Source organism: Leptopilina heterotoma, unplaced genomic scaffold (assembly GCF_015476425.1).
Source record: "Leptopilina heterotoma isolate Lh14 unplaced genomic scaffold, ASM1547642v1 Lhet_411, whole genome shotgun sequence".
In the NCBI taxonomy this organism is placed as follows: domain Eukaryota; kingdom Metazoa; phylum Arthropoda; class Insecta; order Hymenoptera; family Figitidae; genus Leptopilina; species Leptopilina heterotoma.
In genome coordinates, this window is record NW_025111072.1 from 46,281 (window position 1) to 73,251 (window position 26,971).

Genomic DNA, 26,971 nt, shown 5'->3' on the forward strand with positions numbered 1-26,971 from the left:
TTAGTGGTGACATAGAAAGATGGAAATCGGAAGGATGCAATTTTAAAATAGGCGATCGTAAAAATGTTTACAAAAATGAAGAGTATGAAAAGCAACATCATGACAACCATAACCAGGGACAAGAGGAACATAGAAAGAAAGATAATTGTTATGATCAATATTTTGATGATATTAAAGAGGAGGCTGATTATGAAAATCAATATTATCGCCAAAATAAAAACAAACAATTTAATGAGTATGAACAAGTTACACTCAATAGTTACAAACAACAATGGAACCACCATCGGCAAAAAAGGAATCAACGACAGGATCAAAGATTTAATAGCAGAACCTATAGTAATAACGGTATCAACAACCAAAATAGAAACATGAATTTCAAAAAAAATTATCAAAGTATGAACATGACATCACAGGGGTACGAAAAAGGAAATTTCTATAACAGCGATAGGAATTTTGAAGAGTATAACATCGATTCAAGAAATTTACAATATAGATTTGCTGAACAAGAACAAGAATTCAATTTCAAAAATGAATACAGAAGATACAACGATATACAAGATGATTTCAGAATAGAGCGGCAGAAGGATTACGGATATACTAATTACAAAGAATCGTATATGAACTATGAGGAACCATTTTTTAAAAATGATTATTTCGAAGTAAAGGAATTTGTAGACAATAGACCTGAATTTAAAAGAATACATGATTATGATTTCGTAACACCACCAATTCGTTTTAAAGATTCGTTCACAAACCAACACTCTTTAGAGGATGAAAAACAATCTGATTATAATGTCTCACCCTCTGTAAATGAACAACAATTTGAAACAGAAAGCGAAAAATCAAGAGAAAAAGAAGAACATATTACTATTAGTAACTTCAATAATACAAAAATTCTGAAAGAAGAAAGAACTCAAGAGCAATTAAGCAGCAAAAATGAAAAAGGAAGAAAATTAGAAGAATTTAGGGATGCAACAATAAGTAAAAATGCCAAGCATCCAATAGAAATGTCACATAAAGACGAAAATCCTGCAAGGAATATGACAATTTCTTCTGTCACGAGTGTAAATCAAGAGATATTAGAAGAGGTCCAAACTTTAAACAAAAAATCCAACAACTTTGTATCAATAATTCAAGATTATTCTGAGGAAAAACAGCTACTAATAATATATGAAGACAATGAGACAGAGAATGTACCAGATGAATTTACAATTGAACTGAAAACTGATAAACTGGACACGGAAAGTAATGGAAAGATGACGCTAATAAACAGTGCCACTCAGCAAAATTTGCGTATACCAGGGTCAATGTCATTCAATTTAGTACAACCGAAATTAAAAGTAGTTAATAAAAGAAAATGGGTTCATAAAATCCAAAAAGAAAGATTAAATGCGAAAGGGCATTTAAAGCAAAAATTAAATGCGTTTTATTTTGAGGAAAATAAATTACGAGACAAAACATGGAGGGAACTAGAAGCAAGAGTTAAATCAGAGAGGTTAGGAATAGGTTAGACATAGGTAAACTCAAGCAGAGGGAGTCATAATGTAAGCCTAAGCAAGAAATATCTTTCACAGTCTGTTTGGGTAAAATATTAAATTTACTATTTAAAAAAAAAAAAATCTCATAAACTAATTGTAATATAATCATGAATTCTTAAGGATTATAATTCTTTTCTTATTCTGTTAAAATATTATTCTATACTCTATTTTATTCTCGTCTAAAGTAGACAAAGTAAGGTTAAAATTGAGAACATTAAATGACAACTAATTCAATATATAACAAAGGATAAAATAGGATATAAAATTAATAGTATAACAAATGAAACAAAAGACTAAAAATTTGTTAATACTTTTGTTGAAAGAAAAAGGTAATCCAAAAAAAAAGAATAAGTAATGAGTCAAATACTAACACAGTACAAATTGCTATACTAATTTGGAATAATATTGCATAATCACTTGCTAACAAATAAAGTTTGTCCAAAGTACTAGAATATTAAAGAAACAAATTTTTTTATATAACAAGTTTTAAAATAATGTTTTTCTCTGAATACAGGAAACTTAAAAAAACACCTTTACTAAAAATTGGTACTCAGAAAAATTTAATTTAAAAATAAATAATTACCTGATTAAAATGTTTATTTTTCTACAATTATGTATAAAAATCAACAAAAAGTTATAATATTGTTTTAAACATTTGTATATATGGTTTTTTTATTAATATTAACAAAATTAACCAAAAGTTTATTCGAGATGAATTTCAAAATACCAATACTATGCTATTCTATAAAAAATAAGTATATTATTGGTTAAAATATTTTTAAAATATTATGTTTCATTGATGCTCTGATTAAATTATGCTAAATCGTAGTTTTTAAATAATTCTATTTTTCTCATAACAGCTTAAAACTATTATGGACTAAATAATATTAAAAGGAATGCTTTAAATTTTGAGCATAAATGAAACTATTGTATATTATCAATAACATAAATTAACAAGCTTAACAGTATTAATTTATAAACTTTAATATTAAATAAAATTATTTTTCTTTAAAAAAATCTATTTATTTTTCTCGTTGAAAACTAAAAAAAAAATAATGTCGTTTTGTACTTGCATCTAATGAAAACGAGAAAATTTTTGTAATAACAATTTTACTTTTCTTAAAGTTACTTAACTATTTTTTATAGTATTTCCACAAATCCAAGCACATTCAAAGTTCCATAAAAACTTAAAAATTCATATAAAAATATATCTTGTCATAATTTAAAATATATTCTTTTTGAAAAACTATTAATAAACGACAACACATGGAACGAAGAGAATTAAGTTAAAATTTTTTTTTAGTTTATTTCTATAAATTCTTATTGTTTAGCAATTTCTAAATGATACTGCGAAAAAATGTAATAAAGAAACAGTGTTAGCCAATAATTCAACATTATTTCTTTAAATTATTGCATTTTGTGGAATTAAAGAACAATTTTATATCCTTCAATTTGGTTTGCATCTTTTTCGATACATCGTACTAAACTTTATGAACAAAATAATGTTAAACTAAGGCCATATATATTTTTTCTCAAAATTATAATAAATCCAAATTTTTCTAGCTACATAGCTAGGAAAAATTATGATATAATAATTCAATGTACACAAAAATTTGCGATTATTTTGATTACATTTTTAATATCAGAATTATTACTTACAAAATTTAGAAGGAAATGGTAACGGAATTTAGATTTCATTTTATTATGAAAATACAAAAAATATCCTAATGTTAGAAAAAAAAAATAATTTTCTTTTTGTAAAACAACCTTATAAAATCACTACGAATTATAATTTTTCCTAACGAATAAGCAAATCTTGTGAAATAACAAAAAACATTGTAAGCAAAATATTTTTTTTTGAGTTGAAAAAGTTATATTAAAATTAAATTTAAATATTGTAAAGTTAGGTTATTAAGTTTGTTCAAAGAATAATTTTCAAATGTATTCTTCGTTTAAAATTAATAGAAATTGCGTACTTATATACAATTTAAAAAAAAATTTAAACAGTTGAAATAAAACGTTAACTAAAATTATAAAAACCATAAACATTGCCAATAAAATAAAAAAAAGGTTATTTATCTAGAAATAAAACAAATGTTTCATTTGATGAAATACAATGAAATTAAATTTAAAAAAGGAAACACTTTTTTCTACGCTACATGTCTAAAAAGTTAAAAATTTTTAAATCTAAAAAAATGTATTAAATACAAACAAACAATGTACAAATCAACGCCAAAATTTTCTACCGCTGTAAACTAACTCAAATAAAAGCAATCTAAGATACTTAAAAATCTTCCTAAAACAAAAAAAGAGGAAACGAGTTTTTTTAAACAAAAAGTTTGCCTTTATTTAAAAGAATCATTTCAAATATTAACATAAATCAACGAAAATATTTATATTGTAAAAAAAGGCTGCCAAGACACGTCAGTCTAATAAAAGGGGGGCAGTAACAACAATTTTGTTCTCATGTCCTATGCATAAAAATTTTTCTCTGATTTTAATATTAAAAAACAATCAATTAAATAAGCATCCACATGTTTATTTTTTGCATTTAATAAAATTAGCAAACTACAAAAAGCACTAACAGAATTCATCAATTATTAAAAATCACTGATATCAGAGAAAGATTTTTTTGTAATAAAATACTTATCTTACAGAAATCTATGTAAAAATTATATCAAGGATATATTATTTGTAAAACTCGAAAGAGTTAAATACCTCTACAACAAAGAAAGATACATCAGGACCACGACACAACCGCACGCAGATTTTCTTAGCAGCTGACAAGGGACGTCAGCCTAATAAAAGGGGGGCAGTTGTTACGTATGACTTCGTAACATTTATATTTACATAGAAACAACGAATTTTAATTGAATTATATAGAATCCATTTAATAATTTTGACTTGTAACCTAAAAACACAATTATCGTTCTTACACAAAAATACATATTTATTAGCAACACCAATAAATTCCAACATTAAGCAAAATTCTTAACAACCCACTTTTAATCGGGTAATTAGCACAAATAAATTAAGCAAAGTACATTTTTCTTTTTGTGTTAATATCGCAAGGCAGGGTTTCTTTCAATTATTTGTAAATTATTGCACAACAACGAAGTGGTCAGAATCTAAATTTCGCAAGTACCAAATTCTGCAAGCTGTCAGAATAAACTGCATTGAGGATTTCCCCACCTAATTGTCAATCAATAAAAAGAATTGACAAGGAGAAATCTGGGCAGTTGCCCGCGTAAACTTGGCGAAACTAAGTTGGGCAGTTTAATTCAGGCAAAGTACCTGAACGTGATATATATATTGTGAGTCATAAAGACTAAAGAATTTTTATCCTTTTGTGAATTAAAGGGCGTAGTCCCCATTTATTGTAAAACAGAAATATTGAATTGAGATTAAGTCCACTTTAAAGAAAATCAAGTTTGAGGCTAAATACAAGTAAGAGAAAAGGAAGATTGCTGCGATATAAATACAAATAAAAGAAGCAAACATAACGATTAAAAGTGAGTAAATAATTTCACATTACACTCATATACACAAATCAATTTTCAAAGAAATACGTAAATTTTCATAAGTTGATTTCATGAGATTTTACTAAAAAGAATATTCACATTCTTTTTTTTATTATAATTTATATTTTAATCCCAGAACATTTATATATTGGAAAATTAAAGGTTTATAAAATATATGTAAATCTGATAATTAAATAAATATTAATTTAACCAATAATTTCTATTCTTATTAATTGTAACTACACAATTGATATCAATAATTGTGAGAGTAGAAAAGTCCCCTACCTATTCAAATTTATTTAATTTGCTGAACAGCATTTTTCGTTATCACGACAGATTTAAATTGATAATAAAATAATTTATCTATTTTACTTTTATTAAATTAAATCCTATTCGTAACAACATGACCAGGATTACCGTCTTTCGAATTATCTCCTAAAATGTAAAGATTTTTTTTACTTAACTGTACATCGCCCTCCATAAAATCTTTTATATTGTCGATGATCCTAGAAGAATTATTTTTCTCCGTATCAGAGGATTCATATTCTCCGTCTGTAACATGAAAACGAGATGTATTACTACTGAAAGAGTTGTGCTCTGTCTCTTAAATAAATGTGGCCCGTCTGTTATGATTATCCGTTCTTTTTGGCGATCTTGAGCGTCCAGATCGATCTTTGCGCTTATGACGCTGTTCACGAGAAGACGAGAGCGAATTTTTAATTAATTTATTTATTAATAAATGGGACCAAGCCCTTTCGTTCATTTGTACTCTTACAATCTAAAGTTAAATATACAACCTATACATATTTGTTTTAACAATAAAGCTAGGTAGGCTAGTAAGTAATAACTAAAATTAATCAAAAGTAAAAATTGCACATAGTACTACAACAATTCAATTATACAATAATGCCCGTAAAGATGCAGTGAAACTGGCAATACTAATTTCAAAAAAGTTCACATTATCAGAAATTGAATTTGCCTCTCGACTGAGTCTACTTATTAAAGAAATATAACTATAATTCGTTCTGTGATAATTTGTTACTAATTTCCATTTTTTATTATTAAAATTTATTATTTATTATTAATATTTTTTGAAATTTCTAAAAATTTTCAATTATTTTTATTTTTTAATTTTGTTTTATGAATATTAAGTTCCTTTATAATTTTCTGACTCCAGACTCCATCGTCAGGGCATGAAATATTTAAGTCTTCGTCTATTTTAATTATTAATTTTTGGTAAGATTCATTAATTTTTATTTTTGTTAAATTATTTTTTATTATTATTTTAATTTTGTATATAATATTAAGTATTACACTACCGTCAGGAATTATCGGTACGGCTGCACACGCACGGCCCAAAAACATACCAATCTTTAAATCACGATTTTTTTGTAAATACAAATGTCAGAAAATTAACAAATATACCATTCGAGAGAGTATTAAATTTTACGATTAATGGTACCTACATAACTGAAAATTTTAATAATTTATACAAAGATTGCAGCAATCGACAAATTTGACAAAAAAAATTTTAAAATACAATTTTTTTGGAAATTTTTTCAACCCCTGCACATTTTTAAAAATTGTAGAAAAAAATTGAAACTTACATAAGTGTGATCATTCAAATTTCATCTTTAATTTAAGACCAAAAGAGTTTAAAAATCTTATTCGGTTCGTGAGATACCATTATAAACGTACGAGCATGTTTTTTGACAAATCCATTGAATTAATCGATTTTGAACGGTTTTTGCTGAAAATGCTCCTCTATTTATAATGATATCTCGCTAACCGATTAAGATTTTTGAATTCTTTTGGTCCTTAATTAAAGATGAGACTTGAATGATCACACTTATATAAGTTTCAAATTTTTTCTGCAATATTTAAAAAATGTGCAGGGGTTGAAAAAATTTCCAAAAAAATTGTATCTTTGTATATGGGTGATTCTCCGCGTAGCGCACAATTTAATGTCCCTCATGTTTTTTAAGAAATCAGTTTCATATAATATTCTAATAAATTCAACGTGGATAACTTAATTCCATGATAACAAATAAAAGTCTATAGTCGTTTTCATTTGAAAGTTTATAATTTTACTTAAAAATCTGTTTAAGGTGCCAAAACGTCATGGTGTAATCAGTCCCCACTACCATTTCATATGGGTAAATCCACGGAGTTGGTCGACATTCATTTATAAAAATTAATAATAAAAAGAAAAAACGAAAATATGATTTTTTTCAGAAAATACAATTAAAAATGTGTATTTCTTTCTTCTTTTGTTTTCTATATTAATATGTGCAAAACATGAATAATAATTTTATTATTCATGTTTATTATTCATTATAATTATTTATTTGTGTAAAACAATTAATATTAAAATATATTTATGATTAATATAATAATTTATTAATAACATCATTTTGGCATCTATTTTTTAATTGTGTTAGTTAAATTATCTTAATTTTGACGAGAGTCAAGATAAAAACTAACAGATGAAAAGTTATTCAATTTTTCACATTGACTGATACGTTCACAATGAACTAAATAAATAAATAATGAAAATTTTTATTGTAATTCTTAATTTTTTGCCATTATAAATTAGAGATAAAATGTGGCATTTGAATATAAGAATTATAATAATGCTTTCTAATAATCACGCACGTTTTCAATTTAGAATTGTTCACGCTTAAGTCTAAGGTGATAGTTATTGTAATATTTTTTTTAATTCTAAAGGCACATTATTTTACAATACCAAGATTTATTCGTCTGTTTAAGACGAATAAGTGCGGTGGTCAAAAATTTTAATTCAACAATCGCCACGAAAGTTATAATACAAAGTTTCCATAAATTTTGTTGTTAAAAAATAATGAGTAACGCTATTTTTGAGTATAACAATTTCTTTATAATTAAGAGCACATCTTTTTTTATCTTTCAATACATTCTACAAAAAGTGAAGTTTAATTCACTATCGTTTAGAATTGTTTCGTTGTATGCTAAAAAAGTTATGCCCATAAGAACAGAAACTTGTACCTAGGGTAACACCGTAAATTTCATGATTTAGATTAATTTACTCTGTTTTATTATCTATATAAGGCAAGTAGGCTAACATTTATTTAATTTTCTTAGTTAAATAGATTCTTAGATCTTTTCTAAAGTAGTAAAAATATGAAAATAATTAATATAATACTTTAAAAATATAAATATTTGCAAGCAACATGAAATCGAACGGTTCGGTGGATATACCCATATATAAAATGTTATTTTTTAGTAAAATATAATAATAAATCTAATGAATATTGACATTTTCTTATTGTCTAAATTAGTAGAATTGAGAAAAACAAAACACTTATGGAAAAAAAATTTATTTTTTAATATTTTTGTAGATATTTCTTGTTCCCCGTTTTCGCGTCATGATATCATCACTTTGTAAAATTGCCTAATTTACATAAAAAATCAAATCGAAAAATTACTTAACATTAATAAAAAGCATGAATAAACTCTCCTAAGTAAATTACTAAAAAAGAAATTAATAAAAAAAATTATTTTTTTTATATGTGTTAAAGCATGAAAGTTGCATAGGGAATTACATCAGTATATTTGTTTATTTATAAATTTAACATTAACAAAAATAAAAATTCTAAATCGACAGTTTTCTAAAGAATTTTGTTCTGAAGAATTGAAAAAAAAATTTGTGAATCGGTTAAAAATTGTGGTCTGTAGTTGATTATATTATGAATGAAAAAAATACATTTTAAACGACTGTGCACGGGCTGCTGTGCGTTGAAGCGATTTACCTCCCAAGAATGCCCTAAGCCACGCGGAGAATTATGGCGTATTGAGAAAGACATCGATGAAATATTGTTCTGTTCTTTTAAAACACAAATTTTAACATTTTATTATAATAAATAAATTAAATTCATTCAAGTTAATTAAATACTAGCTAAAACAAACGCGCGTGAATACTTGCTGGGCGCAACTGCCATAACATAAGAACCCTGATTATCTTAAAAATAATGTAAGAAAATAAATAAATTTTGCAATAATTTTAATTAATAGTACCCAATGCATTCAATATCATTTCAAAAAAATTAACAAATTATGCATAATTTTTACATAGTCTTATATAGTAATTACTTAACAATTATTGAAAAATATTTTCGTGTCTTAACACTAAGGGGCCATTCATAAACCATGTAACCTCTTAAAGGGGAGGGGGGTCAAGCAATTGACTACGACAAAGGGAAAAAATGGCGCTAATAGGGGAGAGTAGGGCAAGACGGGGTACCGGCCCTATTTAACAAACGAATTAACCAATCGCGATTATATTTTACACAATACTGCACCGAGACGATAGTTTCTTGTTTATAAAACCTAAAAGCCATGAGAACAAATCTTTTATCTGTTTTACTAAAAAAACTGTTTTCGACGATTTTCTTGTCATTTTTTCACTTTTTTTAGGAGGCGTTTATTATTTAATAATAACAGTTAATGAACTGTATAAATTTTTTTCTAACTGTCAAGGGTTACAGAAGAAGAGAAGCATATGTTTTTTTCTTTGTTGAATCGTAAATTGCAGTAATTAATCGTTTTATTAAATTTCGTAGGTGCGGGCAAGATGGGGCTTTTTTTGTCTGCGGCCAATGGGCTCACTGCAGTTATGCATGAAGATGAAGATGCAACTTTTACTTGTAAAATTTGTCGACAGAAATAGGTTGTTTTTTGTTAGTACCCCATCTTACCCGCCGGTGGGGCAAGATGTGGAGATTTGCAATTTTTTCAATATTATTAATTATAAGCTTTTTTAAGAAACAGATAGCCTTTGTACGCCTTTTTTACGAAAGACTGATTTCCAAAAATGATAATTAAAAATAATAATAAAGTATATATTCGATAATTTTCGTTTTTTTGCGCTTTAAACCTTAAGTATCCCGTCTTGCCCCACTCTCCCCTACATGTAATAGCGTACTACGGGGGGAGGGTCAACATTCCTAAAAAGTGGGGCTACGTGGCTAATGGACGACCCCTAACAGATGATAGTAAAAATTAGAAGTCAATCTGCCACCATTTGCGAAGTTAGGAGTTTATTTTTATAAAACACCTATTTTTCTAAAATGTCAACGTAATCTTAATCACGCTTTAATATATTCTTGCTGAACACGAATATCGTATTTATTTTCAATTAAATTCACGTTGTTTCACAAAATTTAAGAAAAATTGAAATATGGGTTCCGTACTCCCCCATGGGTCAAGAATAGTTAGAGCTAGTTTGGCACGGAAAAATCCTGCTAATGCGACTGGAAATTATAAAAAAATGTTTAATTGTTCTTTTTAGGTTGATATACACAATGGTGCGTAATTATATGTGACCTGGAAAGTAAAAAGGGACCTTACGTGCGAAAACAAGTTTTCGAGAAAACAGCAGTTAAAGTTTAACTTAGAAAAACCCTTGTAACTTTTTTAAATATTAATATTTTTTAATCAATTTAGGCTTATTTTCTTCACCGTGAATGACAGTATCTAAATAAATAACATACAAGTAATGAAATTTTTTTTTACTAATTGTTTATATAAATTAATTACAAACTCCCCAAACATAGAAAAAATAATCTAAGTTTTCTAACTTGCAACAATAAGTATAAATAAGTGACACATGTTTGTAAGGGTTTTTTTCGCTGATTACGAATATGATAACAAATTTGAATTTTAACTGTTGACAGTTGTCAAAGAAACTGTCAACTTTTCTAAATAATAAAAAGATTATCGTCTTCGTTATTTTAATTTGTATAATAAAAAAATCAGTTTTTTCGTATTTTTACTCTTGTTTTTTTTTAACTTTAAAATTTTTTTTAAAAACTTCTAATCAACTTATGATTTTTTGGTTTTCACCATCTTAAAGAGCATTTCAAACCCTATCCGAATCAACAAAAAAGTAAAAAATGATTTTTTGACACGTAAGGTCCCTTTTCATAGACCAGGTCACGTATACGGAAAAATGAAGCTTATTGACCAAGAAATTGGTGGTCGTCTGAAGAAAATTGGTTAACTTTCAGGTTCTAGTTCAGACGAATTTTTATTCAATATTGAAATTTAGAAAATGTTCAGAACATATTGTTATTACTTTCAGATATCAATATTAAATAGTCTAAATCCAATAAAATAAAGAAAACGAAAATTTACTGATTTTTTACAACATGATCCGAAAAGGTCTTACCTAACTATTCTTGCCCCATCCTACCCTACTTTTATTCAACATACAATTCAAAAAATATTTTATACAGTTCAAATTGTAGAAAATTAAATTAAAACCCTGACCATCGTGGGGCCCTTTTCTTTATAGTATTATTAACATTAAATTATTATTATTTTTTTAAAATTAAATAGTTTATAAACCCGTCTTAAGCCTACAATCTTGGCTATACAAGTGTTTTTACAACCGTAGAACATTTGTTACAAACATTTCTTAAATTTTACTTAATACTAAATTTTTGCGCCTACAGAGCGACTTAAAAATTAGGAGTACTCGCATTTGCCTGGATCACCCGTCTAATGCGTTTTCTCGCCAGTGGAGAGGGAAATTGTAGAAAACCTCTCCTGAGTACAACCGGTTTATCGACAGTCGAGTTCTAATGGTGTGTACCGGACAATAATCGACGGTGCACATCATTATACCTCGACGTCAAACCTCCCGCTCAGATTGTCTCACGTGCCGGAAAAATACCAAGCCAAGTGGGCGCGAACCAAGGATACTTATACCCTTGGTCCTTAAACGACCGCCAAGCGAGGCATCTATCCGACTGAGCTAATCTGTCGGTATATTAAACTATTATTATCAATATTAATAATAAAAATGGAAAAAATTGTTTGATTCAATTAAATATTTTATTTGTCTATTATCTATTACTTAGTTATTTTTACCAAATTTGCATTACTTAGGTCAAATAAATGGAATAATTCAAATTAATAAATATTGCTTCAAATCAATTATTATGAAAATTGCTTGATTCAGTAATTCATGTTCTTTTAATTCAAATATTTATTTGAATCAAGAAAATAATTTTTCCAAAGAACTACAGATTTGTTTGTATCAAATATTCATAATAAATCATTATTTTATTTGAGACTAATATACCATTAATTGGGTAAAATAATTAATTATTATTTATCCCAAATGCTTCTAAGGACTCACATGCTTGGAAATATTAACATTAACCCTTAAACCGCACCCCCCGTGCAAAAAATTCCCCACTTTGCCCTATTTAAAACAGGGTTCTGGTCGAGGCCTCGACAGTTTTCCCTATTACATTTTTTTTTTAATAAAGTTTTTAGAATTCTTTTTTGTTGTAGAAGCTATTAACAATGAAAGGCAATCATTATTTTAGTTATTTAATAATTTTTTCATTTTAGGGGTTTGACTAGAATTCCTGGCCAAAACCCCAAGTGAGGTGTTCTCTAGATATTAAATAGGGCTCTGATCAGGGCCTAGACAGTTTTCCTCGTTTGAATAAAGTGTAAATGAATTAAGTTTTTTAAATTAGTTCCCATAATAAAATTATAAACAATTGAAGAAATTAATTAAACGGAGTAATTATACTACATTTTTAAGAATTTTTTTATCTTATGGGTTTGACCAGAAATTCTAGCCAAAACCCTAAGTGGGGTGTTCACTAGATATAAAATAGGGCTCTGATCAGGGCCTCGACAGATTTCCTCGTTTTAAAAGCTTGTAAATAAATTTAATTTTTTAAAATTAACTTTTTTAAAACAGTTATTTAAGTTAAAAAAGCGTGTTCACAAAAAACACTTTACAAAATAATTATGGTAATATATTTAAAAAACGAAAATACATATAATTTTTTTTCTTTAAGTACAATATTATAATAAAGTTTATTTATTAATAATAACAACTAAATTATAAATAACGAATAATAATAGTTATTAAATAATTAATTATTATACATTTATTTAAAAATAAAAATTATGAATTTAAAAAATAATAATTAATAAACAATTATTAATAAATTATACTTAATGAATTTTAATAATTATTAATTTATAGGATGAATTTATCATTTGGTTTGTATATATATATATATATATATATATATATATATATATATATATATATATATATATATATATATATATATATATATATATATAATATTATTTTAATAATAATAATTATTTTATATTATATTAGCTTAAAGTGAGAAAATTATTCGGAGAGATTGTTGAATTTAACACCTTCAATATTTAATAACTATTTTTTAAACATAATTAATAAATTTGAATAAAATATTTATTAAATAAATATTAATTATTACTTATACATTTGAAATCAAAAATATAACCTTTATTAATATTATAAAATTAAGGAGGCAGAAAGGAGCGACAACCTCCAAAAGAAAAATGAATTAATCATAAAACCAAAAATTATATTTTTCAAAAATTTTTAAGTTTTTCTATTCTTGAAATTATATTATTTTTATCATTTTCACTTTTAAATTAGTCAAAATGACTATAATACCTTATTATGTTATGTATAAATATGTTGTATATATAATGAATATGTTCATTATGTTTCTAATATAATAATATTTTTAATTACAGTAATTTTATTGTAATTTCTTTTGAATAAAATTAGCCTCACAAAAAAGGACAATTTTAAGAACAACTGACGAGGCCCTGACCAGTTTTTCCCTAAGCAGGGTATTGGTCGGGAACAGCGTCACACACTAGTCGGGCACTGGTCAGTTTCTCTACCCAGAGCCACACCAGAGATCGGGAAAACTGTCCAGTACCCTATCAGGCCGGGACGCATGATTATTCCCCAAATGTCATTTTTCCGAAATGTCATTTTACCGAACTGCTCTTTTGCGAATAGTCATTTTTGCGAAAAGCCAATTTTGCGAAATGTCACTTTTGCGAATTGTCATATTTACGAAAATCTATTTTTGCGAATTGTCATTTTTGCGAATCGCAATTTTTACGAATTGTCAATTTTTCGAAAACTCATTTTTGCGAATCGCCATTTTTACGATTTGTCAATTTTTCGAAAACTCATTTTTGCGAATTGTCATTTTTGCGAATCGCCATTTTTACGATTTGTCAATTTTTCGAAAACTCATTTTTGCGAATTGTCATTTTTACGAAAAGACATTTTTGCGAAAAGCCATTTTTGCGAAAAGTCATTTTTACGAATTGCTATTTTTACGAATTGCTATTTTTGCGAATTGTCATTTTTAAGAAATGTCACTTTTGCGAATTGTTACTTTTGCGAATCGCCATTTTTACGAATTGTTATTTTTGCGAAAAGCTATTTTTGCGAATTGTCAATTTTCCGAAAAGTCATTTTTGCGAATAGCCATTTTTACGAATTGTCGATTTTCCGAAAAGTCATTTTTGCAAATTGTCATTTTTGCGAAAAAATACAATAGTGAATTTATAGATACCTACAAGTTTCTATTGTATTTTTCGCAAAAATGACAATTCGCAAAAATGACTTTTCGGAAATTTGACAATTCGTAAAAATGGCGATTCGCAAAAATGACTTTTCGGAAAATTGACAATTCGCAAAAATGGCAATTCGAAAAAAAGACTATTCGCAAAAATGGCTTTTCGCAAAAATGACATTTCACAAAAATGTCTTTTCGTAAAAATGACAATTCGCAAAAATGAGTTTTCGAAAAATTGACAAATCGCAAAAGTGACAATTCGCAAAAATGACATTTCTCAAAAATGACAATTCACAAAAATGTCAATTCGCAAAAATGACTTTTCGCAAAAATGACTAATCGTAAAAATGACATTTCAGAAAAATCTCTTTTCGCAAAAATGACATTTCACAAAAATGTCTTTTCGTAAAAATGACAATTCGCAAAAATTACTTTTCCGAAAATTGACAATTTGTAAAAATGGCGATTCGCGAAAATAACTTTTCGGAAAATTGACAATTCGTAAAAATTGCGATTCGCAAAAATGACAATTCGCAAAAATAGCTTTTCGAAAAAATGACAATTCGCAAAAGTGACATTTTGCAAAATTGGCTTTTCGCAAAATTGACTATTCGCAAAAGTGCAGTTCGGTAAAATGCCTGGGTGTGCGACACCCATATTCTAGATTTTTACTCTAATATCTCATTTAAATTCGTAAAAATTGAACATGTGTTGATATTGGACAGTACATATTGTACTTAACTTCATGTTTCGTGATTGATATTAGTCTGTCAAATGTCTTTGTGTATTTGATAACTTTATGAAGTTGACGGCGAAAAATTTCTGCTTGTCTGACACCCAGTTTTTGGTTTAAGGTGATTTCAGTAGTTTAAAAAAACTCTTTTTTAATTATTAATATTAAATAAATCATTATGAAACCTATTTTCCTTCAAAATAGATGTACTGAGCAATATAAGATAATTTTTCAAAAAGATAATATCCTATTCCAGCTTAAAGAACACACTTAAAAGTCCCTGCGTGTCGCAAACCCAGTGTGCGATTTAAGGATTTTTTCGTAAGTGCACTGAGAAAAAAGAGGGCGCGTTGCAGCACATTTTCGATTCATGTTGCGCGACTCAACCTGATTTCAGATTCGTAATCAGCGACCCTGAAAATCCTCAAGTATTCAGTTTCAAGCCAATCTGATCAATTTTTTATATCGTTGTCCGCCATATTGGGTCCGCTATTTTGAATGTTGGAAAACTAATGTTAGATTAGTAATCAGCGACACTTAAAACCCCTGAGTAACAAGTTTCAAGCAAATTCGACGAATTTTGAAAAAATTTCCGCCATCTTGGATCCGCCATTTTGAATTTCGAAAAACTGATGTCAGATTTGTAATTAGCGATCCCAGAAACCTTAGGGTACCAAGTTTCATAAAAATGCATTAAAAATTTTTTCAAGGGGTTAAATACGTCAAATTCCAATTTCATCCAATGTATTTCTCCTTAATCCATTTTAAATACTTCAAATTCCATCCAACATCCAATCAATCGAAATTTCAATTTTATCCAATATTTCTTTTCTTATCTTTTAAATAAAAACATTAAATGTTATTCAAAACAGGAAAAAAGTAAATGTCAATTTCTTTATCCTTTAAATTAAAAATGAATAAAACTATATCAAATGGTAATATAATATTTAGAAAAATAGAACTATACCACTCAAGAAACACTTTAATTAACTTTCTACAAATTGTAGAGAAATTATATAAAAAACAGAAAATATCTAATGTTATCCAAAATAAAAAAAACTATATCAAATAGTAATGTGATATATTCAAAAAATAAATATACCACTCACGAAGCACTATCGTTATCTCTCTACACTACACTGAAAGAATTTTTGGGAGGCTGCAGGCTTTACATTAGTGCCGCTAGAGCTCGCTGCCTCAAGCTCGCAGTTAACCTCAAGAAGGCGAGAATCTACTCCCGAAAGGTAAGCAGCAACTCCTCAGAGGCAGCAGCTCACCTTTCGGGAGTAGATGCTCGCTTTTTTGAGGTGAGCTGCGAGCCCTGAGCAAGGGGCACTAATTTCGGACATTAAAAGTCAGCAGCCTCCCCAAAAATTCTTTCAGTGTACATACAAGAAGAGATGTCCCAGTTAGTCCCGTGAGGGGAAGTAGCCTTCCCCCACCATACGGCACACCAAGTTGAAACTGAGTCCCGAGCAACCCTCACAGCGGAGATCGCTCGGACCCTTAAACCCTCATTAAGGAAAACTGTTAATGACTTTTTCTATAAAATATAATTTTTTTAAATAGTAACATTTTTTATTTTTCATTAACATATTTAAATTCCTTACTTTCTCACAATTCTATACATACATATGTTGTTTACCAAAAAAAAGTTGAAATTAAAAAAATTAATTATTTTTTCCAGATACATAGAATGAAGTTAACTCTACCAAAAACCATATACCTATTATTAAATAAATATTTACTGTTTCACATAGGTTTTATCTAAATCACTTTAATGATATTTGACCCAATATTTGCAGAATTTGAAGCAAATACCATTTAACTTAATCTTTAAATTTTAACATTTTTTTGGTAAACAACATATGTATAAAATCGTGAAAAAGTAAGGAATTTAAATATGTTAATTTAAAAGTTAAAAATGTTACTATTTAAAAATTTATATTTTTATTATTAATAGAAATGTCTTTAGCAGTTTTCCTTAATGAGGGTTTAAGGGTCCGAGCGACCCCCGCTATGAAGGTTGCTCGGGACTCAATTCCAAGTAGCCCTCGCAGCGGGGGGCTCTATGTCCCTTCTAACGGCGAACAGACAAACTAAATGCGAACAGACAAAATATATATATGCAAACGGAATACGGACTTTAATATTGTTAATTTACTTTTGGAGTGCTCAATTATACAGCCTTTATTATCATTATTACTAATTGAATTAAAATTATTATAATTTTTTTTATTCAAAGAATACTTATCCTTTGACTGCTCCATTGTTACAATTTTATTATTATTTACATTATTCTAAGGTTCGGTCTTCAAAAAATTATAAGAATTTGTTTTTTCATATTTCAAAAGACGCTTCTAATCACACTCTACAATCGAATGTTTCATATTCGATCTTCTCATCTCTGAAAACTGACATAGACGATTATCTTAAAACATTTTTTAAATGCTGCCTCATTTTGTTATTTATGCTTTCGTAATTAACAGTGTTTGGCATAACATTATAAAATAATGATGTTGCAAATGCTATTGCATATACTCCGCATTCAACACTACCCATTGGTTGTTGATCAACAGTTACAAAAACTACTGGTGGCTTAAAAGGATATAATCTACTTAAATAATTCAACTGATCTCCATTCAGACATTTTTCATTAAGACTATCAAAAATATAAATTCTTGTTGTAATAAATTTTACGAGGCCTTATACGGTGTAAACAATTTTATTCATTTTGACGACGTTTCGATATATTGAGTATCCTCTTCAGGTCAAATAATTGAAAATAAAAAACAAACAGTCGTTCAGTCATTTCATCGAAAAAAAAATAATAATAATAATAAATTAATGGAAACCCTCTTTATGAGGTGTTTCTGTTTTATTTTGTTTTTTCGATGAAATGACTGAACGACTGTTTGTTTTTTATTTTCAATTATTTGACCTGAAGAGGATACTCAATGTATCGAAACGTCGTCAAAATAAATAAAATTGTTTAAACCGCATAAGGCCTCGTAAAATTTATTACAACAAAATAAATGAAAACGGATGTAAAATTTATCAAGGAATATAAATTCTTACTCCATCATAATACGTACAAATCCAATGACCCCTCTTATTATGACCACTAAATAGTATTTAAATATGTTTTTCGTCTACTCCAATAGGTCTAATATATTCAAGCAGATCTTCATTTACAAATAAAGTACTTTGCATTCTAAACATAGAATTTGATTCTCTTTCCAAAATTTTTCCAAATTCATAAATATGATTATCACTTAACATTTTTTTATTATTAAGTATTTCTCTATATTCGCTAGCACTTAAATCAACATGTCCTTCTATGCTCGACATTTTTTAATCAATATTTTCTTCTTAATCTAATTTTAATTCCAATTTGTGGGTTTTGATAATAATAATTACGTTTTCCCAATTTATATTTTCTACATCACAATTTCATAAATTCTTACAAAATCATTGTCTCCTATATCAATAATACAAACCAACCAATATTTAACTCATAAAACAATATTCAAGATTTCAACTAATAAAGTGTATTTACTCCATTTCAAATAAGCCACATTCCAATTTTATCCAATATTTTATTATTTAACCAACATATCAATATTTAACCAATCAAATCATATTTAACCCATAAAACAATGTTTTTGAATTCAACAACCAATATTCTATTTAATTCATTTTCAATATGTCAAATTCCAATTTTATTTAATATACATATCCAATAAGCCCTAAATTCAATTTTATCCAATATATATTCTATTTAATATTTCAATTTGACAAATTCGTCAAATTCGTCAAATTCCAAAATCATCCAATTTACATATCCAATAAGCCTAAATTCAATATTATCCAATATATTCTATTTGATCTATTTCAAATTCGTCAAATTCCAATTTTATCCAATATATTCTCTTTATTCCATTTTAAATACGTCAAATTCCAATTTCATTCAATATATTTCTCTTTAATCCATTTTAAATGCATCAAATTCCAATTTCATTTAATATATATATATTTCTCTTTAATCCATTTTAAATTTTAAATACTTTTAATTCCAATTTCATCCAATATCCAAATTTCAATTTTATCCAATATTTCTTTTCTTATCTTTTATTTCATCCAATATCCAAATTTCAATTTTATCCAATATTTCTTTTCTTATCTTTTATTTCATCCAATATCCAAATTTCAATTTTATCCAATATTTCTTTTCTTATCTTTTATTTCATTCAATATCCAAATTTCAATTTTATCCAATATTTCTTTTCTTATCTTTTATTTCATTCAATATCCAAATTTCAATTTTATCCAATATTTCTTTTCTTATCTTTTATTTCATCCAATATCCGAATTTCAATTTTATCCAATATTTCTTTTCTTATCTTTTATTTCATCCAATATCCAATTTTCAATTTTATCCAATATTTCTTTTTAATCTTTTATTTCATCCAATATCCAAATTTCAATTTTATCCAATATTTCTTTTCTTATCTTTTATTTCATCCAATATCCAAATTTCAATTTTATCCAATATTTCTTTTCTTATCTTTTAAATAAAAAAATCAAATGTTATTCAAAACAGAAAAAATATGAAATTTTATTCAAAACAGAAAAAAATGTCAATTTCTTTATCCTTTAAATTCAAAATTAAAAAAAATACTATATCAAATGATAATATAATATTTAAAAAAATATAACTATACCTCTCACGAAACACTTTAATTGACTCTCTACAAATTGTAGAGAAATTATACAAAAAAAAGAAAAGAAAATATCTAATGTTATCTAAAATAAAAAAAGTATATCAAATAGTAATGTGATATATTCAAAAAATGAATATACCACTCACGAAGCACGATTGTTAACTCTCTACACTACATACAAGGAGTGATGTCCAAGTAAGGCCCGTGAGGGAAAGAAGCCTTCCCCCACCATACGGCACACTAAGTCAAAACTGAGTCCTGAGCAACCCTCACAGCGGGGATCGCTCGGACCCTTAAACCCTCATTAAGGGAAACTGTTAATGACTTTTTCTATAAAAATACAAATTTTTTAAAAAGTAACATTTTTTATTTTTTATTAACATATTTAAATTCCTTACTTTCTTACGATTCTATACATATGTTGTTTACCAAAAAATGTTAAAATTAAAAAAATTTATTATTTTTCCAGATACATAGAATGAAGTTAACTCTACCAAAAACCATACCTATTATTAAATAAATATTTAACTTAATCTTTAAATTTTAACATTTTTTTGGTAAACAACATATGTATAAAATCGTGAGAAAGTAAGGAGTTTAAATATGTTAATGAAAAATAAAAAATGTTACAATTTAAAAAATTTATATTTTATAGAAAAAATCATTAGCAGTTTTTCCTAATGAGGGTTTAAGGGTCCAAGCGACCCCCGCTGTGAAGGTTGCTCGGGACTCAATTCCAAGTAGCCCTCGCAGCGGGGGGCGTTTTGCTCCCTCTAACGGCGAACAGACATACTAAAAGCGAACAGACAAAATATATATATGCAAACGGAATACGGACTTTAATATTGTTAATTGTCACTCAACCCCCACCCAAGTCGCAGTCTTAATTAGTAGAACAAAGAAAGGCGGAACATCCGTCCCGGATTACACTTTATTATAATTGTTTCCGTATACACTACCGGCGGAAATTGGGCGACCGCTAACACTTCGAACTATTAAAAAACACACCCGCACAAAAACATTCATAACTCCGTCAAAAATTAAGCTAGATACTCTCTTTAAATTGCATTAGAAAGCTTATTAATTTCCAATGAAATAACAATATTTTTATTTGTATTGCATAAATAGGAAGCGAGATATCATATTATAAACACAAAAAAAATTCTATTTTTTTTGGAATTTCTTACCCTGACTTTGACTCTTGGCAATAATTGCCAAGAGTCAAAGTGTTGGGCAGTGTTGCTAGATTAAGGGTTTTCCCCTAGATTTAGGGGCTTTTTGAGCCTTCAGTGGGAATTTTAGGGGGATAAATTGTTTAGGGAGAAAATTTAGTACCCTGTTGGAAGTATATGGATACAAATTCTATCCAATTTAAAATTTTTTAATCCAAAAGATTAATAAAGATAGATTTTTTTCTATCTTATTTTATTTGGGTCATTCCTGTTTTATTCTATAGTTATCCATGACAATCCATATGTATCCTTCTTTTCATCTACATGAATTTGTATACAAATAAATCTCAAGAATGTTATCCAAACCAATCATGATACTATCCATTCAATCTTTATTAATACACTATTAATTCAAAATTTATTCAATCTCTATTTATCTTAACTTTGTTATCCTTAATATGAAACGATATCCTTAATCCTTAATATGAAACGAGTAGATATGCAAATTAGGTAAAGAGAGACAGTCTAATGTTACTTATCCTCGAAAGAGAAAGAAAGCAATAGCGTTAGATTTTCTGCGTTATAAACAAAGACCGATTTATGTTATTTCTATTTGGAAAGAGGAAGAAAGCAATAGCGTTAGATTTTCTGCGTTATAAACAGGGACGAAAGGTCTGCTCGAGTACCTGGCCTATTGTCTGAAGGGTTTCTTTCAACCAGTAGGCAGTCTATTGAGTGAGCAGAGAGAGAGAGAGAGAGAGAGAGTTGCATTGGTAGTCTATTTTATACTTGAGTATATACATATATACACTGTAAAAAATTTAGGGAGTTAACGGACTCGGGAGTTTGGAGTGAAATTTTTCGAGTTGAAAATCAACTCCAAAAGAGAGTTAATTTCTAACTCCCTTCATTCAACACCCGCGCGAGTTATTTTTTCATTGGGGAGTTAGCATTTGGGTGTGAAGTTTTAACTCTCTTTATTTAACTCCCCTGGCATTAACTCAACAATGGGTGCCACTTTTATAGAATCCCCTGGGAAGTTAAAATTTAACTCTCTTTTTTACAGTGTAGTTACAGTTTATTAACAGATTTTTGCAGTATATAATACAGAAAAATAAAAGTGTAAAGTGAAGAACACTTTTTTTCTCTTTTCAGAATTAAAAAAAATAAGACGAAAAAAATTTTTGTGATTAAAAATAAGGATAAGGAGGTAAGTTTTTAAAAATTGTGTGAAATACTACTTTTTAATGATATAAAATGATTTTTTTTGTAATTTAGAAATGCAAGTAATAAATTAACAACTTTCCCGTCTAAGTCACTAAAATTATCTACTTTTTCAACAATTAAACTTGTAAAGAAATTTAAATAACTTTCTAGAATCATTTTAAAAATGCTTGATCTCGTCCTTGAGTTTGCCTTGTTTTATTAAAAAATTAATATAATTTCAGTAATACTTTACATGGTTTAATATTTTTTTAATAAATCGTAAACAAGTACCCAGTTTTTTATTATAAAAAAGTTTATGTTGTCTTAAACAAAAAAAGAATATTTTTTATTTCAGTTCAAAATTAGAGTCTTGAAGGTAATAAACAGGTGCCATAATAATAAGGTGCCACTTTCAGAATCATGTGTTTGACTTATTTTGAAAGTAATTTTGATAAGTGATTTTTAACTTTAAATTCCTAAAAATTGGTAAAAATCTAAAGCTTAGAGTGACCATCACTGTACTGTTAATTTCAAAGTATTTTTATAATAGTATTTAATGTTAAAATAATTAAATAAAACTAAAAATGACTTAAGGGGGGAAACACTAAACGTCTGAAAAAATCGATTTTTTCTTTTTTGCATAAATTGTTAGTTAAGGTATTCAAAAATAGGCTAACAAAGTTTTTAGAGCAAAATTCGAAGTCCTTGCTGTACTAGCGATGAACGGAGCGCGCTCCAGGTTACCGTAGATTAGTAGAATAAGCGTAGCACTTTTGAGACTAAGGAGAGCAGAAAGTCACGAAAAGAGGAATTATTAGACTTACATGCTACTTATGAAGCACATGAAAGGATATATATAGTGTTGAAATAGCCGATTAAAGTGTAATCACTTTAAAAAAATTTTTTTGTATAAATATGAATTTTTGATACTATTTTTTCAAATGCGTTTTTCTCAAAACAGGATTTTTAAAACTGCCGTACAGTGTAGCTCAAAAAGTTATTGACCGATTTTAAAATAAAAAATTGGAAATTGTTCGTTATTAAATTTATTATTAAGTGAACTAAACTTGAAAAGAAAAAAAAATTTGAGTACCTTTTTTAAAATAAAAAATTTTTTTTTTAAAGTAGTGTCAATTTTTAATATTTTCACTTAAAAGTTAGTTCACTTAATAATAAAATATTTATAAAATATGATTAAACTTGATTTTTTGCTTTCGGACAAAATTTGTGGGCTCAGGACTGCACGGCAGTCATGAACTCCGGCGAAGCAGCTCTATATGCAATAGCTCCCAATTTGGAAGATTTTTTATATAAACGACTATAAAAAATATGAATTACAGTTAAATATATGAACAACATAGTGGAAATGTTTTATTTCATTCAAAAAAATTCGCGAAAAACGGCAAAAAACAGCGTTCTAATTTGGTTTCCCCCCTTAACTGACTAATATTCAAATTTTTTTTATTTTATAAAAATTTTGTATTTTCTTATAAATTTAAATTTAAAAATAAATTAATATAAATAATATAATTTTTTAATTTTTAAACTTTATTATAAAAATGTTTTTTGTGTAAAAAAAATTAGGTAGGATAGTGTTGTATTACTATGATTACTATGAGTAGAAATGAAAAATTTAAAAAAAATTTATATTGTAAATGTTTTAAAAAAGACAATTTTTGATTTAGCTTGATACTTTTTTAACCAGAAATGGCCAAGCATTTAAGTTAGGATAATACATAAAATTCTGTCATGTTTGGCTTTTTTATTTGCATATTTACTTGTAGATTTTAATGTTAAATACTATTAGCATTAATTAATACTATTGACATTAATTGTATTAGAATAAACTGAATGCTTCTTTCAGCTTTATCCAAAGAACATTAAAACATGTAAAGTATTTCCAAAATTATATTAATTTTATTAAACAAGACAAAGTCAAGAAATTTTTTAATGATTTTGGAAAGTTAATTAAATTTTACTTTTAAGGGCATGTTATTCAGTGTGACGTTTTTCCATAGTAAAGTACATGGGGCACGTGACCACTGAATAACATAACCTTAAGTTTAATTTTTGAATACTTATATTGAGTTTTAGTGTGTTAGACGAGAAAAATGTTAATTAACCCATTAACGCCCACCAGGACACAAAAATGTACCATGATTTCACGACTCTTATTTTGTATGAAATATTTAGTTAAAAATTTTAGGAAATACCATTTCCGACGTAAAATTTATCGCTCTTTCTGAATATGAAGCTAAAATTTGTTTATAATTATCTCAAAAAAAATTATAACATTTTTATTGCAAAAAAACACACTTTTTTATGAAAAATTTTTTTTTCAATTATTATTTTAAAATGGAAAACAAAAGAATATGGCCTCCAAAGCACAAAATATCGCGTCCTCGAATTCTCAGCTATAAAATTCCATAATTACTTTTTATTAAATTCAAGATGGCGGATTCGCTTGAAAATAGTTTCTCGGGGGTTTTTGGGGTCGCTGATTACGAATCTGATGTTACTTTTTTAAAATTCAAAATGGCGGTTCCAATATGGAGGATATATTTTTTAAAAAGTGATTGGATTTGCTTGAAAATAGTTACTCGAGGGTTTTTGGGATCGCTGATTACGAATCTGATATCACTTTTTCAAAACTCAAAATGGCGGATCAAATATGGCGGACATATTTTTTAAAAAGTGATTGTATTTGCTTGAAAATGGTCATTCCGGGGTTTTTGAGGATGCTGATTACGAATCTAACATCGAAACAATAATATGTTTATCGTTGCTCTTACCACCAGGAGGTCGAAGTGCAAAAAAGCCAGTTTTTTTAAAATTTTATTTACAAATTTTTTTCTTGTATTTTGCCTCGAAAAATATAGCCTCTATCATGCAAAGTGCAACAAAAGGACACAAAATTGTGTATTTAATGTGGCATATATATGTGCGTCACTTGTTTTTAATCAAACCACATGTTCTGTTAGTCTCTTTTTTATCTTTGTATAAAAAATGTCAAAATAACAAAAATAAAAAAATAAAATAAAAAAAATAAAAAAAAATAAAAAAATAAATAATGTTGAAGCAAATACAATTACTTTTTAAAAAATTGTCTGCCATATTGGATCCATTATTTTTAGTTTTGAAAAAGTGACATCAGATTCGTAATCAGCATCCCCAAAAACCCCCGAGTAATTATTTTCAAGCGAATCTAATTACTTTTTAAAAAATTGTCCGCCATATTGGATCCGCTATTTTGAATTTTAAAGAAGTGACATCAGATTCGTAATCAGCGACCCCAAAAACTCACGAGTAACCATTTTCAATCAAATCCAATCACTTTTTAAAAAATTGTCCGCCATATTGGATCCGACATTTTGAATTTTGAAAAAGTAACATCAGATTCGTAATCAGCGACCCCAAAAACTCCCGAGTAACCATTTTCAATCAAATCTAATAACTTTTGAAAAACATTACCCGAAAATTTTTTTCGGCCTTTTGCATTTTGGAAAAATGGCCATTTTCGTATCCGCCATCTTGAATTTAATAAAAAGTAATTATGGAATTTTATAGCTGAGAATTCGAGGACGCGATATTTTGTGCTTTTGAGGCCATATTCTTTTGTTTTCCATTTTAAAATAATAATTGAAAAAAAAATTTTTCATAAAAAAGTGTGCTTTTTTGCAATAAAATTGTTATAAATTTTTTTGAGATAATTATAAACAAATTTTAGCTTTATATTCAGAAAGAGCGATAAATTCACGTCGGAAATGGTACTTCCTAAAATTTTTAACTAATTATTTCATACAAAATAAGAGTCATGAAATCTTGGTACGTTTTGCGTCCTGGTGGGCGTTAATGGGTTAATACATTTTGCAAAATGAAAAAAATATTTATAGCACTAAAATGTAGCATTTACATAATTTTTGCAGATAGTGTACAATTAATTAAAATTGCTTTAATAAATGGTAATAAATCATTAATTAGAGAATAATTTAATCCCAACAAAAACATCTTTGATGTTTTAATATAATGGGTTTTGACCCAATAAGGAAAAAAAAATTTGTCCTAATAAGGGAAACTTTTTAAAAAAAAATTTGTATTATTAAAGTAATTTGGTGTTAAAGTTTTAGATCATTTTATTTTCATGTTATTATTACTTTGAAACAAATTAAGAAACCGCTGACAAGTTTTATATTTTTTTATAACTTTGGTGCGCTCATTTCATGAATACTTTGCTTCCTCATAGAGATAATAGTAATAGGAAAATATATGAATAACTTTTAATAAATATGGTAAAAGTGATTGAATCTTGGGTCAGTCAATGTATTTTTAAATACTCTACAATATAGTTTTAATAGTTTAATAGTTAAACAAAAATTTTCAAACAAAAAGTTGAGAAAATGTCATTTTCCACAATTTTTGGTTTTTAAAATACCAATAATGTCGAAATTTATTATCGAATTAGGTTCAAAAATAGGTCAATCGAATCGTTTTATAATGCTCTACCAACTGGTAACGACAATTTTAAGATTACTTCTACATTTTTAACAAAATTTTCAAAAAAAATTTTTTTTCTAAAATTTATGATTCTTAAAAGTTTAATATCTCCGGTTAATATGGACGAAAAATTT

At 27.1% G+C, this 26,971-nt stretch overlaps 1 protein-coding gene across 5 annotated transcripts in view; it reads right to left on the minus strand.

The window, feature by feature from the left end:
* The window catches only part of LOC122506360 (beta-glucuronidase-like), a 623,628-nt gene that overhangs the window by 25,124 nt on the left and 571,533 nt on the right, over nt 1-26,971 (minus strand). For 2 of the 5 annotated variants that reach the window (XM_043618487.1, XM_043618486.1), the window contains exon 11: nt 5,524-5,611. The exons of the other annotated variants lie outside the window; for them this stretch is intronic. In XM_043618487.1, coding sequence (XP_043474422.1) covers nt 5,524-5,611 — 88 coding nt within the window. The remainder of the gene's footprint in view (nt 1-5,523; nt 5,612-26,971) is intronic. 5 annotated transcript variants of the gene reach the window in all.